Genomic DNA, 19810 nt, shown 5'->3' on the forward strand with positions numbered 1-19810 from the left:
GAGAGTGCCCATCTATGCAGGTATTTCAGCAGATAGCACAGGATGGTTAGTGCCAGGGATGCTGAGGCTGGCTGAGCAAAAGGGAGTCAGAGAAATGTATCTCCAGGGGCAGATGGGATGGAGGGAGGAAGGACAATTAGGCCAGGAATGCAGGAAAGGAGAGAAGACCAAAAGCTAATCAACCCAGCAGCTAATGTATACAAAACAGAGCTTTGCAAAGGCCAGAGGTTTACACAAGATCCTGGCCAAAAGGAGCCTGAGTCCAGGGCCAAGCTAGGGTGAGGGGAGTGAGATTCTTGCCTTGTGCACAAAATTTAAGGGAGCACCACAAATTCAGTAATCGACATGGATAATGTTTTATTTTTTCCCTTTATTTTTTTAAGTTACTCTTTTATTGAGGTATAGTTGATGTACAATATCATATAAGTTTCAGGTGTACAATACAGTGACTCACAATTTTTAAAGATTATATTCCATTTATAGTTAATATAAAATATCAAAACATTATGAATAATGTTTTAACTTAATATTAAAAAAATAAAATTTAACAAAAACATCTATGAAGAAAAAAACTTGAAATTTCAAATAACGACAGTATTTGACCTTGAATTTGTAGCACTCACCTCACCCTAATCCCCACCCTCTCAATCCTGTCTTAATTAAAAATTTAAAAATTTTCTTCATAGATTTCTTTCATTAATTTTTGGCTTTTAAAATATTGCACTGAAATATGATTTACCTTGATGGCTGAGTTTGTTGGTGCCCCTTTAAATTCTGCACTTTAATTGAGGGCCTCCCCACATTACCCTAATCCTGGCCCTGCTGGGTGCAGAGAGGGCTGCTTGGGAGCTAAATGGGAATCAGCGGGACAACTTCTAGGAGGCTGTACTTTTAGTACTTTTAGGAATCCCAACACTGAATTATATTCTCAAGTTTATGTAAAAATAATTATTAGTAGGTGATAAAAAGTAGGCAATGGAGACCATTAATCTGACACTCTTGTCTTTATTGGTGTACGAGTTTGGTTCTGACTGATCAACTACATTACAAATTCCAATACAACAGATCTCATTTCCATCAGCGTGTCTGTATAATAAAGATTTCCAAGCTCCATTATCATTTATACATATGTGTGGACAAGCCCTGGAGGTTCTGAACATAGTATAAGAATGCAGGTCATGTTTCAGGTCCACTCTCTTCAAACGTAAGAGAGGGAAATAAAGTTAAGCAACACGTAGCAGTCAACAGAGACCCCTCCGTCTCCCTCCTCTGCAGATCGTGGTGCAGCATCAGAGGGAGATGCCGTGCTGAGACCAGCACGGCAAAGCAGGAGGCAGGTGCCTAGCAAGCGGTAAGGGGTTCACTGCTTGTCATGGGGAAGCAGGGAGACCTCCGAGAGAGGACCACGCTAACACCCACACTGGGTGCCCATTAGCAGAAGGATCTGCTTGGGGAATGTCATCCATACCAATCCACACAAGCCCCCTCTTTCCAAAAGTGGGCAGAAGGTGTGAAGACCATATGGATTCACCCCCAACCTCACAACCCCCTCCCATAGCTTGGCCCCCATGCAGAAGCTTGGCCCTCGAAAACACAGATCTCTTCTACAAGAACAAAAGAAGGCCCTGGGTTGTTAACACCAAGGACTGTACCCATGCATCAGTCATTAGACCCCATTCCAGCTAAGATCCACTTTAATTTAAAACTTGGGATGCAATGTGCAGGAAACAGCAGAGAGTATACACAAGCCCAGTGGAGACACATGACTCAGGAAGTGAGTGATAAGGTCATTCCCTTTGCTACTTGGCCGTTGTCGTCTTCCTCAAAGCTCAGGAGTTCAGGAATCTAAGGCAGAGCTCCCCATCATCAAAATGTTACTAAGAAAATGAGAGTTTTCCTCTTCCAAAACCAATGTTGATAAAGGTCTAGGTAGGGCTCCAGGAAAACTAAAACCTTATATGTACACAAAGGTATGTCAGTCAAAACAAAGGCTCTTAAGAGGGAGAGAAATATCCTAAAAGTGAACAGCACTTGGAAAAGAAGAAAATGGTCCTCACAAAATAAGGCTTAAGCAGTGAGACAGAAGCATAACTGCTTCTCTGGATATCAGGAAATGGCATTAATGGAACTAGGAACTAGGATGAAATGTCATCATTAGCATCATGGTTCCTGAACCCTAATATACAGAGAAAAGGAGGGAAGATGACAGAATGAGATGGGCAAAAAAGGAATTGATGTTTATGGGTCAGAGGAAGTAAAGCCAGGATAGAGACAATGTGAGGCCAATTAGTCCAGCTAGCCGGAGTACTCTATTAATAGAAAGTAAGTCTATGTCCCTGGGTAACCAGTTAGCTTCTCTCTGTTCATTAGCAACTCACTCGTAAAAGCAAACCCCTTTCAGGAGCAAGGGTGGGGATCGGTAGTGGGTATGAGAGTATAAACAGATCTGAAAATCCATCATTCTTTCAGGAAAACATGTGAGGTGGCTACTCAGTGGTGTCATCTCTGCTTATTTTATAAGCAGATATATCATGTAATCTCCTCTAAGGAAAGCATTCCATAATATGGAGACTAGTTCTTTTGATATAATTAGATAGTATGGGATGGTATCCTGTCCCCTCTATATCAACCACTAATTGGAACATTAAGAATATGGCACTTAGTCTAAATGCCATCATTATCTCATAATGACCTGGGTGCTACTTTAATGCACCCAGAAGGTCAATGGCATGGTTAAATAAATGTGCTAAATAATAGCAACAGGGTAAAAAGAATGTTGATGTCTACCCATACTCATAACGTATATAGTAACTGATAAGTATAATAGAGAAACTAGGCATTAGATTATTGTTTCCTTTCTAGAATTCTTCCTACCCCCTTCGGTTCAAGGTCGCACAAATCTAATCTCTTACAAATCATAGGAAAATATGTGTTCTGAACTCATTTTTAGAACCTATCAACTTTAATATTACTGTGCAAAATGCCAACTCTGAAATACTCCTGTATGTCATACTATTGATAGAAGTCCCCTGGCCAGAACCCCAGCTTAGGCCTTGATGCCTGAGACATGAGAAGAGGAAGCATTTCATGAGGGGAAGACTGGAGAATATTAGGCTACTGACTCCATCAAGTTTAGGTGAGGCTGAATGATTAAGGGGAGATTCCAATTCATCAGGGGTCCTTGCACAGCCGAGGAATCCTGGGTGGAAGAAAAGACATCTCTAAATAGTGAGAACCATATCAGATGTAACCAGACTGGCCCTTTCAGATCCAGCACACTTGGCTCTCTGAAAGGAGCTACCCAGCTTGGGTGAAGAACTGGGGGCAAAAGCTGATCACCTGCTCCAGCTGAGCAGACAACTACATTTGTAGTCATCTAGGAAGCTGACCCTAAACTGGAGCGCTCAGCCTGCCTTGGCAGATCCGGGACCCTTTTGCTCCCTGAGTCCTCCAGTCCCATGACACAAGGCTTGTCTCCTCTGTGACACTCACCCTGGAAAAGCTAAGCTCTTCTGGATTCACGGTCCCTCGAAACCCGACCTGCCATGGCCAGTCCAGCCCAGCTCTGTCTTAATCCCTATGCATCACCAAGCAAACAGAAAATCGGACACTGACAATAATATACCCAGCGAGCCTCCTATGGACCTTCCAACACAATTCACCCAAGACAAACCTTTACTATAGAAATATGAACAAAGCCCAGTACAAATGAAGGTCAGGGTACAAGTGCTTAGACTTTATATCACAGGAGGTTAAAAGGACACTCATAAGACGAGGAAGTTGGATATCCAAAGGATATTATCAACAATTATCTCTGTTGGAATTATAGATGAGTTTTTATTTCATCTTTGTTTCTTATGTTTCCCAAATTTCCAACTACAACCTATATTATTTATTTTAAAGAATCACATTTTAGGGTACCTGCAGGCATTTTGGGTAAGGAGGACTTAATTCTGTCTTACTAGCAGAAATCATCAGAGCTATACCAACTAGGGTGACCAATCCATTATCATTTGCCCAGGACTGTCCCAGTTTTAAAACTGAAAGCTTTGCAGCCTAAGAACCTCCTCAGCCCTGCGGGTGGAGGGGAGGTCACTGTGATACTGACATGTCCTTTGAGCCACAAATGCCGCCTTCTTATTTTTCCCCCCCTGAGGGAGCCCAAACATTCAGAAACACACAGCATCTTCTCAGCCAAAGGGAGCCAGCTCAGACAGAGGGCAGCGTGGACTCAGGAACCCTTTGGGCTGCTGTCTCCATCTCAGGAAGCAGCTTTCCTCCTAGAGGCTGAGCTCAAGGAGTGAGACTGCCTTTGTGCTTGGTTATCAGGTTGAACTAAGTAGATCTCTCTCCAATTCTTTCCTGTCCATGGTGTGGAGCAAATTCATCCTACATGCCTTTCAAGAGAAGTAACAACTACCAAGAAAAACAGCAAACAAATAAACAAGTACAACATCGTGAATGAAAGGCAGCATGGCCGCACTTCATAACGAGAGCTGGCATAATGACTAATCTGAGAAGATCCCAACCATGGTGGCTTACCCTCTCTGGCTGGCAGAATTAGCAAAGGCAGAGAAAACCTCACAAGGAGAAAGCCTGCACTCTGTTACATTAGCTGCCATGAAGAATTGAACTGTGAGCGAGCATCGCATCCAAGAAAAACTCCCGTTCTTTCATTTCTCCTTAACTACACGGAGCATTCAGTGTTCAAAGCATCTGGGTAGCAGGAGCTGCTTAGCAACATAAGAGGTTCCTCTGCATATGTGTTTGCTGAGCTGGTCCTGGTCCCCAATCTGCTGGCACGTGCAAGAGCGACCAACCAGATACCAAAGTGGGGGTGCATTTGATAAATTCATCATGCTGGTATCCGCTCTCCAGGTGGGCTGGGCGTTGGGAAATAACCAGAAGAAATACAGTAGCATCCTGCATCTGCCTGCATGCTTCCAGCACATCACTGATGATTTGGTGAAAGTGGACTGAACTGTCTGATGTGTGAGGGGTGCATAATTCCCTCTTGGTTGGCCGATAATGTGGAAGTAAAATCAGAATACCATTGTGAGTGTCTCCCTGATCTAAATCTATAATTGTTTTTCCCTTTTAGTCATTAAATGTAAGGTGGACTGTTTTCTCTAAGAGGTCTAGGTACCCTGTAACTGGGTGGTATTTCTTTTTTGATAACAAATAATATCACCCAGCGGTCAAATGCTAATAGAATGATGTCTCTTACTTTACTTAGTTGTAAATGTGCTTGAAACTGGTTTCCTAACAAATCTCCTTCTCAATAGAGTTTGTAACATGGCTTACGTTTTACATGTAATTGTGCAGCATGTATTCGTTTCCTTTCTTCGAGGGAACTCAAGTTGCTTTTTTTAAGCATCATTTGATAGCTTCTTACCATCTCCTCTGGAGTTGAAAGGAGAATATAGCATCAAGCTGTTATAGCTGGCAATGGGGGACTATGGCACCAAGAGACAGAATTGGATTGGGACCTACAGAGGCTGAGCCATGTGCCATGAAGACCCCCATGAAACGAGTCGTCAGCCCACTGTGCCATAAACGAAGCAATTTCTAAGGATCCTAAAATAACTGCATTCTCTCGCCCCCAACACTCATGCTGGGCAAAATAGACTTAGGTTATTTTTTAAAGTGCAGGCCATGGCCTTCAAAGGGATATAAACAGTTCCCAAAGCAGTTATTGTTTGGCCAATTAAATACTTAGAAGAAAACATACTTTTGAAAGACAAAATTAGTAGGCAAAGGACCTAGGAAAGTGCTATAGCAATTGTTTCTGCCTGTTTTTACTTCCATCAAATGGACCATCAAAATGGACCATGGGCACAGATTGCACTGAAGTTCAAAGATAACCTCTGATAACTCTCATCCCTTGATATAACGAGCTCCTGAGGTCTTGGATATGATTCAGAATTTTTGCTCATGTGTACTCAAAGTAATGTTACAAACATTTTCAAAACCTCTGCAGTTCTGTGAAAAATACCACTTCCATTCCCTCCCCTGGTTGGTAACACAATGACAGGGTGGGTATGGCAGTTAAGGGGCGCAAGAGGGGTGTCCTGTGTGATCTTTTCAACTACTGTTAAAACACTCCCTCCCTTTGTTATATTTAATCTCCTTAGTCTTAGCTGGTCTATGAATCTGTGCTTATGTACATAGTTGCCTAATAAGCATGTAACCAATGGGAAAACACACACACAAACATATATACACACGTGAACTATAATACATGAAGTATGGCACACGCTGCAGGAAATCAATAAACATCCATTTCATTGGAAATGGAATTAAAGTGGAAAAAAGTCAGAATTCCTTATCTGCATCTGCCACAGAGTTACTAGCCCTAGATATACATAGAGGGCATGCGCTGTAAGAACAAACACATACAGTATGTATTTCAGGACAATTCTCATTTAATTTGGGCCCTCCGCCTAGGACCCTAGCTAATTTACAAGGCTGCTCTAGGAAAGACACAATTCTAGGGATGACAGTGAGTCTATGGCATTTGCTTTTCCTGCAGGGGAAGCTATAACGCATTCCCACCCTTCAAGAGAACCCAAGATTGATGATTCGGGGGTTTTGCTGGTTAGAGTGGGTTTTTTTCTCTTTCTTTCTTTCTTTCTTTCTTTCTTTTTCTTTCTTTCTTTCTTTTTCTTTTTCTTTCTTTCTTTCTTTCTTTCTTTTTTTTCCAGCTCAGAAGGTGTGTTTCCATTGTACCCTGTCAAAAATGTTCTTAGCAGTCAAGGAGAGGATAGCAGCACAGCTGCCCTTGAGCCGGGTTGGTCAGTCCTACTGGGAAAACACCCCGTGCGGACAGATGATGTGGTTTTCAGACACGTCTACACAGACTAGTTGAATTAAAGACCAACTCCAGCCTTGATGTTGCTGAGCTCCTCAGCTCCATCTTGCCATCCTGATTGATCGAGGAGATGGGTCTATAGTTAGAGTGGCATAGCACTTTGAGGGTTTAGTCATTAGAGCACACTGCTTTCTCTTGGGAAGGCAACTTCTTGCTTGGCTAGGTTTTGGAAGCTAAGGAGTGACGTCAAGATGTTGTCTGGCCAGAATTTGCGGATAACATAGAACTCTTCTCCTCCATCAGGCATGGATTTAGCCTCCTTTAGTTCCTGCAGTGACACAGGAGCCTCCAAATACCAAATTATTATCAGGCGGTCTTGGGGGAACCTCTGGGCCCTGCAATAAAGTAGACAGACTTGCTATTGGAAAGTGCTCAGGAGCAATTCAGCCCTGTTCAGATGGTTCTAAAATCCTGCAAACAACCTCTGGACTTTGTAAATGAAAACCTCACATAGCTCCTGAGAGTGAAAAATTACTTAAGGGGATAAAATTTATCATCATCCTTCACTCAAATGATCTTACACATCATTTAAAGAAATATGGCTTCATCATGATTTTTTGTTTGTTTGTTGTTCTGTTTTTAGAGCAAAGCTACACAAGCAGGGAGGCTGTATTACTTTTGGACAAGCCATTTCTGAGCATTGTCTGTAAAATAAGGTGTATGTAGTCATTGATCTTTAAGGTCACAAACAGTTGGTGGATTGTGGACCAAATCTGACTCTGCTGATGTATTTTGTTGGTTCCACCCAGCGTTGTAAATCTTGGAGAATTCACATAAAATATAAAATGCCTGCTCTCTCTGGAAAAATTGGAGTATCTGGTAATACCAAGCCCACATGCCATCATGACCTTCACTATACCATATCATCTTCCTGATCTAGCCTGTTTCTCATACTGACCTGCCTGATCCTTGTCAGGGTTTAGGATCCTTGCTCTAAGCTATGCTATCATAGTGCATAGTGATTATACGATGAAGTCTCTCACCACTGGCCTCCCCAAGGAGACTCCCTGAGGGCAAGGAACATGCCATCATTATGACCGAATTTCCAATTCTTAGTATTGTAGGAATATTGTGGGTAGCCAATAAATATGTAATGAATTGAACTTCACCTCCTACATTAGATTCTTACAATTCAGTGAAATAAGCTGGGATCACTGTTTGTAAGAGCACACATATAAAGCCAACATCTCTGAATAGCAGGCAGCTTTAGGAAAGAGAAGTAAAAGTGCTGGTTTGTGACCCAAGCCTCTGATGGATCCAGAGCTTGGTGGTATACTGTCTATGTGATATTTTGCTTTAAGCACATGGGAAAAATTCCATACTTTTTCTGAGAGCTTCTTAAATTTGTTTTTCAGATGTAACCTATCCAACTTCTTGGAAGAGCCCTTCTTTAGAGATTGGTTGTAAAAATACTTGATGGGAATAACGTAACTGAAAGCTAAGCTCCCAAAATATCATGGGTCTATAGCAACAGATCCCTCTGTACATCAGATCTATGCATTTTGAAATATTTAAATTTCTGAATGACTACAATTAGGATCTTCAAAGAAAGGATTTTTTGTTAAAGGCTTATTTCTGCTAAATTTGCTATCTAAATCTATTTAAACTGGCTAACATGTTGTTAAAAATACATCTAACAAACAAAGTCTATGCAGGCAAATTTAATAGGAAAGGACCCAATGTAAAAGACTCAATGTAAAAGGTCCTCTATACTTGTTACAAGTCTGTCAGTAATTAATATTTCAGCAATATATAGCCATATCTGGTCAACATCTGGCCAACATCAAAGGCACACCATGTCCCATGCTATGAAGATATAGTTCAACAAGTATAGCTTCTGCTCTCTAGGAGCTTACAATCTAACCTAATCAAGACTAGAGAAACATACACCAGAGTGGTCATACTCAGGACTTCACAAAAGGCAACAGATACACTGAAGATAAAGATAAAATGTATGGGGTAAAGGATGACATTTAAGAAAGGGTAGAGGGAATGAGAGAAGTAAATTGCTTCTTCATTCCCATTTCTTTGAAAAAGGATTTATGGAAGATGTGTTATTTTAAGTGTTCTTAAAATCATGAAAGAGCATATGGCTTGATGCTTGGAAGAAATAAAATTTCTTCTGATATAAGATACTAAGTGATTGAGAACACTGAGCCAGTAAGGACTGCTGAGTGAAGGACCCAACAAGACTTTATAAGGAACAACTAAACAATCAATGGTCTGGCGCGCTCCGGTAGAGGGCAGAAACTGAGGGGAAGCTGCAGGTCTCCTCAACTCTTCCAACTCTTTCTAAGTGGGAGTGGCTGAGCCACAAAACCAAGACTCCTCCAAAATTACCAAAATGTCTAATCCAAAACCTTTGTAAAAACTTCTATGAACTCTAGATTAAGCAAATGACCTTTGGAAATTTTCTTGTGGCATTTCTAAGGGAAGAAAGCACTTCTAGAAAGAGCCACAGACTCAGAAGCCATCTAGCTCACTTGATTCTATAGGCTCTCATTTGTTTGCTTTCTTGCTCATTGGTTCATTTGCTCTTATTGGACTTGTTAGGCTAATGCTATCTACTTGACTATTCAGCTTTATCTTTCCTCCACTGACAAAGAAAAGCAAAATTTTGAGTACAGGTTGATTTTAGTCAACTTCAATTTTAATGCAGTCTCAGGTTAACTAAAGTACATCATACAGCCTGGTGCTGGTGGTGGTGACAGGGGTGTCAAAGTACTCTGTTCCTAGGGAGAACAATCAAAATGATGACAGAATCTCTCATTACACTATCTTGCTTTGCTTTATTCAGTATTTGACTGTTACACATGCAGGGCATTTCAGGAACCATTGGAGGATACTTATCTCAACAAAGAATGCACATTTTAAGCAAACCTCCACACATCATGTTCACACCATAATAATAATATTAGAATTAATAATACTTTGATTTCAAAGAATACCTTTTATTTCAAGGAGCTCAATATTCTTCACATATGCTATTCTATTTATCTTGTCATATTACATAGTCAACTGAAAGCTATGTTGAGGTTCAGTCTCACACATTACAAGACTGTAATACTGTTCACCCCAATGATTAAATTCAAACCATTGTTAAACATACCTCAGGATAAATTTGAATAGGAGGAAATTACAGATGTTTCTTTATATTTGAGAAGATACTCACTGCTAAGTCCCCTTATCCATGAGCATTCTCAATGGAAAGTCAGTCCCCAATATCTAACCTTGAAATAGTCCTACCTTACCTGAGACAGGGCAGGAGAACAGTATTTAAGATGGGGCAAGAACATGCAGATAGACAAAAGGTACCCACTTGTCAGTGCCAGAGAACCCCCGGGACCTTAGCCACCTGATATTCTAGCCCTCATGGCCCCTTATTCGTGTGTAAGGGAAGGCCTGGAGTTCCAGTGGCATAAGCCTGTTTGTCTACTGTGACTTTATTTCTTGTCCTTCAGGCTGTGTTCCAGTCTCTATATTTGAGCACTGGCTCAGAAGATAGGATAAGATAAAGATTCCAAGTTTCCCAACAGAGGCTAGTGGGTTAATTTGGTTCTAAGAAATATAACTCAGTGTACTTAACAGGCAGACCATCTGTTGTGATGTCCTTTGCTATTGTGACATCACAACAAGCCTCATACTGGGAACTAGGACTGAACAAAGAAAACAGAACTACCTAAATTGATACCACCTGTGTGCAACACAGAGCGCATTCCTGACTACCATTAGTGTATATTTTAAGGACTTTCAATAAACCAAATTTAAATCCCACCAATTGCTTGTCTTCTGTAACTGATGTATGTGCATTCTAATGACACTTCTGGTTTCTGTCTATCTTTTTCAAGATAAGCATGCCTTGATTCCAACTTCATGTTGACAAATGGTTTTGGAAAATGGATCTCAAGAGAAGTCAGTATCTGCTCACAGTTCCAATCCCAGCAGGAGACACACCCTGAGAACTCCATAATCAACAAACTAAATGATTATATTCCTTGGGCTCAAAGCCCCAAGAATCCTCAGACATTTCACACTGTACCCTCCCCTCAGTCATCCTCGTCAGGGACTCTGATAAGCATGCTGCTTGATACGGCTATGCAACAAATGGGCCAATAAGTATAAACAGCTGTACTTACATGTGTCTGGCTTGAGCTGACTATTGGTGATGCCAAAGTACTGGGGATTTTCAATGACAGGAATCTTGGTCATTCCAATAATGACAGCATCAGGGCCACCCTCTGAAGACGACGGAGTGTTACTCCCATTGGAGATGTGATGGAGTGGGCTGGCAGAGTCATCATCATTGCTGATAACTGAGGCTGGGCCTGGAGTTGGAAAAATACATATTCTCCTGTAATTTTTCATGGTTTTGTTGAGCTATAATTCACATACCTAAAATTCACCCATTTAAAGTGTACAATTCAGTGGGTTTTAGCATATTCAAAGAGTTGTGAAACCATCACTACAATCTAATTTTAGGAGATTTTTATCATCTCAATTAGCAGTCGCTTCCCATTCTCCCCACTTCCAGCCCTGGGCATCCACAAATTTACTTTTTATCTCTATGGATTTACCTATTTTGGACATTTCATATCCATGGGATCATATAATATGTGATCCTTGGGGCTTCTTTCACTTAGCCTAACGTTTTTAACGTTGATTCACATTGTAGCATGCATCATTACTTTATTCCTTTCTATTGCCAAGTGATATTCCATTGAATGGATACACCCCATTTTGTTGATCCATTCATCAATTGATAGAAATTTAGGTTGTTTAAAATTTTTGGCTATTATGAATAATGTAGCTATGTGCATTCGTGTACAAGTTTTTGTGTGGATATATGTTTTCATTTCTCTTGGGTGGAAGTGCTGGGTCATACAGTAGCTTTACGGTTAACATTTTCAGGAACTGCCAAACTGTTTTCCAAAGTGGCTGCACTACATATTTTATATCCGCAACAGCAATGTGTGAGGGTTTCAATTTCTTTACTTCCTTCTCCTGTAATTCAATATGCAGCTTTCCTCTCTGTTCTCTGAACATCTTTAGAACACTCTCTCATTGAAACTCCCAGCATGAATCTAGGATTCCTGTTGTACAGTGTACTGAAAGACGTCCTAGAAGTTCAAAAATCTGATCCTTTCATCACTCTTTGGACAAGTCACTTAACTTTTTTGTACCTCTACATCTGCTTACATGCATAAAATATGCAAAATAGTATCTGCTTGCTACTTTCTGAGACTGGAATGAAACTACTGATACGAAAATGTGCTTCATGAGTATGAATTACTACTAAGTATTACTAAATAAACTTACAAATAACTGGTTGACTAGAATTGCATTGGCCTGTCCTATTACTATGCTCCACTTTCTGTATATTCTCTCAGCAGCGGCACCACTTTTGCACGCAAAATACTTTCACAGCAATAATGGACCAATCCCATGGCAAAGTTCCCTGTTTTGCCTTTAGCCATAACATTATTTGTAGTGTCATTACACGGATGTCTTTATACTAAAGCAATAACCATAAGATTTTTCATACCAGATTTAAACTTTCCAGTCCAGAGTCTCAGAACATATGTACCCATAAATACAGTCTACTGTATCTTATCTAAACAATTCAACCATTGACCTATAATGTTTGCAACCAAAAATACATTCACAAAGATAAAGGTCTACATTCATTGAAAACTTGCAAACAATTAAGATCTCAGTGGCTTTTGACAGACACTCCCTACAGGGAAAGTAGACAAAGCCCCCTAGTATAGTACACAGGATTCTACAGTATCCTGAATAGGTGCAGGGTCTTCCAGAAGGCTCCCACTGGCCAGGGCTACTATAATAAGCTAAGAGGAAGACAGGAAGAAAAGGATATGGAGGAAAGACAAAGGGAAGCAATGAGAAGGCAAAATCCAATGTGCAGAGAAGACAAATGTGTACCGGGGAAATGAAAGCCTTAATCGCTATTTCCTGAGCAAGACCACGTGTGTTTGCCCAGCCCCCCAGGATGTTTCAGCACCTCCGGCAAATCTCTACCTCTTCCTCACATTTTACTTTTTCTGTAAGAAGCACAGCAATAGAAACAAAAGTTGTTGTATCATACTTTTTGAATTCCCTACGAAATATCACGGTAATCCATCCCCCAGCCTCCAAGATCCATTTTCCCTCTTATATGGGGATTATCACAGTTTGTAGGGATAACGACATTCCCCAGCTAGCTGAATCTTAAACTAGGCAGGAGGCAGCCAACTGCTATTATAAGTAATTTTTTTTTTTTTTTTCGGTACGCGGGCCTCTCACTACTGCGGCCTCTCCCGTTGCGGAGCACAGGCTCGGGACGCGCAGGCTCAGCGGCCATGGCTCACGGGCCCAGCCGCTCCGCGGCATGTGGGATCCTCCAGGACCGGGGCACGAACCCGTGTCCCCTGCATTGGCAGGCGGACTCTCAACCACTGTGCCACCAGGGAAGCCCTATAGGTAATTTTTAAAAGCACTCTCTCAAGGGGATGTGTATTTAAGTTGCTTTTAACGATACACTCTGGCTTAATTCTGCAAGCAAGTCCTCACACAGCCAATTTAGAAGCCACAGAACACTCAAAGCAAAGGCAAGCTTACCAGTTGTATTCATCTTGAGCCTAGCTCACCAGTGTTAGTAAACAGTGGAAATTCTGCCAAGAATAGCTACACAGACGAGCCCTTTCTAATATCCTTAACCATCCCTGTTTTATGATTCTTGACAGGCCCCGATCACCCAGAGCTTAAACCCAGAGGTGGAAAATGGAAATGTGTTATGCTAAGCTTTCTGCATCTTGTCAATAAAACCTTCCCATCATGGGCTCCCTTGCTCCAGTCCCGGTGCAGCTGTCCCCTCCTTCGAGGTTACCAAAGCACGCTACTGTCCGAGCTCCCCGGGAAGGGTGCAGTAGAGGCCACACATTTCTCAACAGACTCCAGGCTTCACATTTACCCCCAGAAATGCAAGAGCTGTCATGTTCAAACACTCCACATGCTGTCAGAAGGCCAGCGATATTCGCTTCTGGATTCCCTGCAACAATTAGAAACGCACTGATCCCAGTTGCTTTTCCTCTGATTCCCTTTTGGCCCAGGACAGACTATCCACATTCCCATAGCATTCAATCATTTTGGAGGAGGATGATACTTAGAAGACAATGTTGAAATTCCTCCAGGAATTCGGGCTCTGAAGCATCTGCCATGTACACAGTGGAGCCTTACTTAAAGAGTTCAACCAAGGGACTTGCTCTTTGCTTCTCCATCACCAGAGGACACCCTTTCCTTCCTGTGGCCTCGCTGAGTAAAACCCCCAACTCTGAGGTAACAGATTCCAAGGGGAGAGAGGTTCTCTGTTTGGGGGGAAATTTTTTAAGCACAGAAGCGGTATAAAGCACCAGAGGTAATCTTTCAAAAGCTTTTTCACTTTGCCAGAAGGTCACTGTTGACAAATCTGAGCAACATATAAACCTCAACAATTTATCAAGTGGAATGTTAATTCAAGTGCTGTTTTCTTCATTATTGATGTTCCAAATCCTGGAAGATTGATACGGCTGGCAAGGTTGCAGAGATTCAGCCATTTTCCTATGAACATTTTGATCGAATGGAGCACAGCAAAGCTGCAAAGGGGGAAAGCTCTCAGGGGGGAAGATGAATGTCTATATAATTTGACAGCAGCCTGTCTGCACATATCATGGATGTCTCGTTATGTGTCTGTGCACGTGGGGAAAACACCCCAAAAAGACAGACAGAAGAAGAGTCAGGGGCACATCACAGAGGGTGAGAAATTCATAGGAGGACTTGAAAAAATGTCTTATAATATTAACAGAAAGTTTTAAATTGCTGGGTATGTGCAGCTTGCTGAGTTTGGTGTACATAGTTCTAATTACTGAGCTGACAAATAGGAGCTATGCCTGGAAACATTTTTAGCCCATTTTTATTTTAATAGGTCTCACATGCAAAGAGGCATTTTTCTTTTACCAGAGCTGCTCAGTAACGTACCCTGCATAAATGACTTTACAGACATTTTTAAGCCTGACTGAGACTTTTTTCCCTGATAAGAATTGACGTAAGTCATCTGGAGAAAGAGATTCCTTCTCTCAAGACCAACATGTCTTCAAGGAGAGAGACAGATTATTGTTCTTAAATAGCTGTATTAACCATGTCTTTTATTTTCTGTATTCTGATGCTTCAACATCTGAGGCTTTGGTGACAGAGGAGGGACTGCCAATTCCTAGAGATAATAAAGTACCTGCCTACGAGAGTACGTTTCATATACAAACTGACCAATCCACAGTCTACGCCCCCAACCGCATTACTTACCAGGCTCTCACACTCCAGGCCGCTATCCACCTGCCCCATCACCCCAGAGCCAGGTATAAAACAACTGGGGACTGTCCCTACATCCCAGAGCCCACTGACCTTACTCAACCCAGCCAGTCCTAAACCTGCTTACCCTGCCTCGCCCATTCCTTTCTGCAGAAACCACAATAGAGGCTCTTGTCTATGTTTTCCCCTTACTCCCTCTGCCTCCTGATGGACCCTGTGCCCCCTTCAGCACCATGGTCCCCACTGTGGCATGGCCTGCCCTCTTCTCTTGGCATCTGTGAGTAACAAACGATATTTTCAGTGGCAGTCGTCTCCAGACCTGTGGCCTCCCCACAGCTGAAAAATCATAAAACCTACATTTTAAAGCAGCGGCACTTCTGATGAACTGTAGCTGAAATAACAATTCTGGAGAAGAATTCCCTCTGCTGTAGCCTAAAAGGGTGAAGCCCAGTTTTTGAAGCTTTTCAGGAACAAGTGCCTCTCTGCAGAGCAAACTGGCCTGGAAAACATGTACATGGTTGCACCATGTAAAATGCCAATAAGCATAGCTAACTATTAATTTTATTTTTAAAGGGGAGATAAAGAGTAAGAGTATGGTGTATACATTTTCAAAGGATCTATATATGCCATAAAATTTATTTTCTTTGTAAGGACATAAGAAATATGTGATAGGTACATCTCTTGGGAGCGAGATGGTGGGGGGAAACCATGGAGCTGGGTAAGAGAGACATTGTTTAATATTTACATTTCTGTACTGTTAATTTTTGAAAAATCTTATGGCTGTATAATTTTTCTCTATGTTAACAAACACTCTCTGGGTACAGGGATAAATGGTGTTTTCGTTTGTTTGTTTTATTCTTGATCCTTTTCTGTTTTAAAAAAATAAATATTACTTCAAAAAAATTTAAAACAAAACCAAAGCAAAACATTTACATGGTTGCACCGATCTGCTGTCTAGTGGAAGGAAGACCCCATTTCATGGCACTGTTGTGAGAGAGTTGGTCACTCAGCTCCCCTCTTCACCTCCACACAGAGAGTGAGCACAAAGCCTTGGAACAGGGTGCCTTCGAGAGTGTATGGACAATCTCTCTGCTATCTTGGCAAAGTGCCTATGATCAGCTGGATCTGAAATTTGTCCCTGGGGAGTCACAGACCAAGTCCTGAGCTGGTGGAGCTTAATGTTCCAACTGTGCCACACTCCACTTTCTCTTTGCTGGTTAAGAGCTTTAGTCTTGGAATTCCCGGGGCTAGCTAAGGGTCAGGGTGACTTTCCCCCTTCAGGCTCTCTCTGGCTCAGTGTCTGCCACTCTGGGTTCAGTGATTTTGGATCACTGGACCGACACTGAGAAAGGCTGTCCAATAGGAAAGGTCTGCTATCGGGCTCAAAGAGAGAAAGGAAACAGGCTTCCTTGTATGGATGGGATGAACACGTATGAGGCGGATGGCTCAGAACTGGAAGGCTCCGTGACCCTGGTACACTTCCCCTATTTTACAATTTTCCCTATAGCCAACCTTGTTACCGAAATAAATACTAACCAACAGATACTAAAGATGGGGCCAGATCTTGGAAATACACAGGCAAGATGTAAAGACAGTTTGTGTTTTCATGCCTTCTAAGCAATTCCTGTTCATTGTCTCTGTACCCATAGAAAATACTGAACAAATTGGAGGTCCCGGGAGATCACACCTGATTCCAGTCCCAGCGATGAGTTACATTATCTGCATTCATTTCATAGCTACAAACTCTGCTTTTCAATTGCCAGCACATAGTCTGAATGCAAGGAACAGAATGCAATCAAGCACAAATCATAGCGTCTGGACGTGAGAGTCTTGCTTTGAAAGAGAAGTGGTCATAAATGAACAGCTGATTTCCCAATTCAGAAATTTATTACGTGTTGGCCAATGGAAGAAAGTTAAGATCTGAACTTGCCCAGACTTGAATATTCAGCCAAATGTTTGCTGTACATGGAGTTGGAGTGTAGTTGCATTTTATTTCCTTAACCTTCTTAAAAATGCAGCAACAAGCTAGATCTGGATGACAGTTAACACTCTCCCATAGGATAAAAACAAGGTGATGTCAAAAATACAAAACCATTTACTAAAGTCAATATTCCTTTTCTGGAAAATTCTAGGCAGCTTTCTTCAGCAAATCAGAAACCGGGAACACAGAAAAAGAATCAAGGACCAACAAGTATAAAGAGAGTCAAAGCAGTTTCATCCTAATTAAACAACACAAACTCATTACTTATCCAAAGAATGAGGAACTACTTACCAACACCTTGTCTTGATTTTACTTTCCCAAATCCAAACCATGAGAAATCTGAAAACCACAACAAAACATAAAATAAACTTCGAAACAGAAGCGCAAACCAGAAGCATTCAGCACTGTCCCTAGTGAAATAACAAACTGCCCCAAAAAGTTCCACTGGGGACCAAAGCTTCCCCTCAAACACCTGGAAACTAACCCTTGGATTTTTGTGTAAAGATTTATTTCTCATCCTGAGAACATGGAGGTTGGAATAAGATAAGAGACAGCAAGAGGCTTGTCTTTGAGAAAAATGGCCCAAACCTAGGGTTAAAGGCACTGAGCAGATTTTCCTTCTCACTGTCTCTCTTCTCCCCAAGTATCGAATCATCAAACAGGGAACTGCAGGGATGAAAACAACAAAGTGCATTCAACAAATGTACCATGGCTCTCAACCACAGACATATGGGAAAATAATCAAAGAAAACAGATCTTTTCTGGAGCTAAGACAGACAGTACAAAAAAGGAACATGAAATCCTCTGGGAGAACTGACACTTGGGCTAGATGGGAATTCAAGAGGCAAAAAGGGGATCACAATTCTACAACTGACTTGCTGTGTGACGGTGGGCAGCTCCTAGCAGCTCTGCGCCTCTTTATAACACAAGGTTCCATGAGGCACATGTGGGAAGAAGTGTGCCAAATGTTTGGAGGTCCTCCAGTGAATAATGCCACAATGAAATGCCTGTTTATTTCCCGGGCCCAACTGTTCCCTTCTAGGTAATTTCCGCTGGGTTCAAAGTAAACTCTGCACAGCGGGGAAATCCCTGGATAAGAGGCCAATAAAGGGAATGGAGCCCAAATAAGTAGTAACTGTGTTTCTCAGCTCCTTACATCTGTAGTGATTTTTACAGGCAGGATAAAAAGCTACATAAGAGAAGAGCCCATCGAAATGAAAAACACATACGAAAACACTTTGCACACTCAAAACTGCCTTACAAAGTTGTCATGATTACTATCTTTTTCAAGTGCATTTAGCCTTTCCTTTCTTAGTATTCTACAACTTCAGCTCTAAGCCAATTTTTACTTCTGATTGGTATTCCTCTGAATGCTTTCTTCCAGATTTTAAAAGGCAGGAGGAAGGTCTGGCCTCTATCCAATGCCAAAGAAAGATTCGTTTGCACAGAAGAAAGTGACCTCATTCACTGGGTCCTCAGTGTAGCGAGGCCAGGCTGTGCCTGTGGATTTCTTAGTTACGACTTATCTCTTTCAAAATGGAGTGTATTTTCCTACTGGTCACTTTTTGTTTTTCTATACTTGTTTGATTTACATAGTTTTAATTAAATCGTGGATTGAATATCTGGACTCCTTTTTTCACTTGAGTATTTTTTCAAAATCATGTTTCTGTCTTACAGAGAGCCCACTGAAGGGCAAGGCCATAGCACTCCTCACTGGTTACCTGATTCAGATTACTGTCCATCATCCACTATCATAACCACAACTGCAATGAACATCTTTGCATGTCTTAGGTGCTCCCCTCCCCATTTTCAGAAATCATTCCGTCAAGATAAATCCCAGAAATGGAATTACTGTGTCAAAAGGGGGAAACATTGTTAAGGTTCTCAATGCACGTTATCTAATTGTTTTCCCACTACATGAGGTATTACTTTCACCAACAGCGTATAAGAGGGTGGAGTGTATTTCCAATGGGAAAGCTAAGGGTGAACCATTTCCGACGTCTATCCTGCCATTAGTAGGTCTCCACCTAACTGAACAGAGAACTGGTAAATACTCCCCTCCCATCTGTGCCGCATGACACCACTCACCCCCCACGTGTCCTAGGCTGGTATTTGACACAGGTGCAGTAGGGAGAACTACAGGTATGAAAAGCATAAGAATAAAGCAGGTAACACTTGTGCAGTCATCATAATTCACAAAATGCCTCCCCCACCTCAGACACTTCTCCCTTAGTCCTCAGTCAAACCCTATAATATATCCCAGTTCCTTAACCAGGGATTGAGACTCAGAGAGGCCGACAGACTTAGCAAAGGCCACAGCCTTTTGATGCCAAATCCAGTTTTTCCATTCTTTCTTAGTTGCCTTTCCAATCCTCCAAAATACTTAGCCAAAATTAGCCAAAGCTGATGTAAATGTAGCGTTTACAACGCTACAATTAGGATTCAATCTTATATATAGAAAAGCACTAGAAGTAGTTATTCATCCCTCATTTATTTATTCAGCAGGCACAGCAGAAGATTCAAATACAAAGAGCTGTATGGCGCTCAAGGAGTTTACAATCAAGGATCAACTCTCGTGGAAGTACATCCGGGGTGTATGGGAACTCAAACAAGGAGTATCT

At 41.6% G+C, this 19810-nt stretch overlaps 1 protein-coding gene across 2 annotated transcripts in view; it reads right to left on the bottom strand.

The window, feature by feature from the left end:
- Positions 1–7177: 7177 nt before the first annotated feature.
- The window catches only part of LOC103069787 (BDNF/NT-3 growth factors receptor), a 221936-nt gene continuing 209303 nt past the window's right edge, over positions 7178–19810 (bottom strand). Inside the window, exons 12-14 of one of the 2 annotated variants that reach the window (XM_007467427.1) lie at positions 17481–17528; positions 11008–11196; positions 7178–7206 (exon numbers count right to left, since the gene is read on the bottom strand). In XM_007467427.1, the coding sequence (XP_007467489.1) occupies positions 7178–7206; positions 11008–11196; positions 17481–17528 (266 nt within the window). The remainder of the gene's footprint in view (positions 7207–11007; positions 11197–17480; positions 17529–19810) is intronic. The other variant, XM_007467428.1, reaches the window with a different exon arrangement.

This window comes from Lipotes vexillifer, unplaced genomic scaffold (genome assembly GCF_000442215.2).
Source record: "Lipotes vexillifer unplaced genomic scaffold, Lipotes_vexillifer_v1.1 scaffold917, whole genome shotgun sequence".
Classification (NCBI taxonomy): domain Eukaryota; kingdom Metazoa; phylum Chordata; class Mammalia; order Artiodactyla; family Lipotidae; genus Lipotes; species Lipotes vexillifer.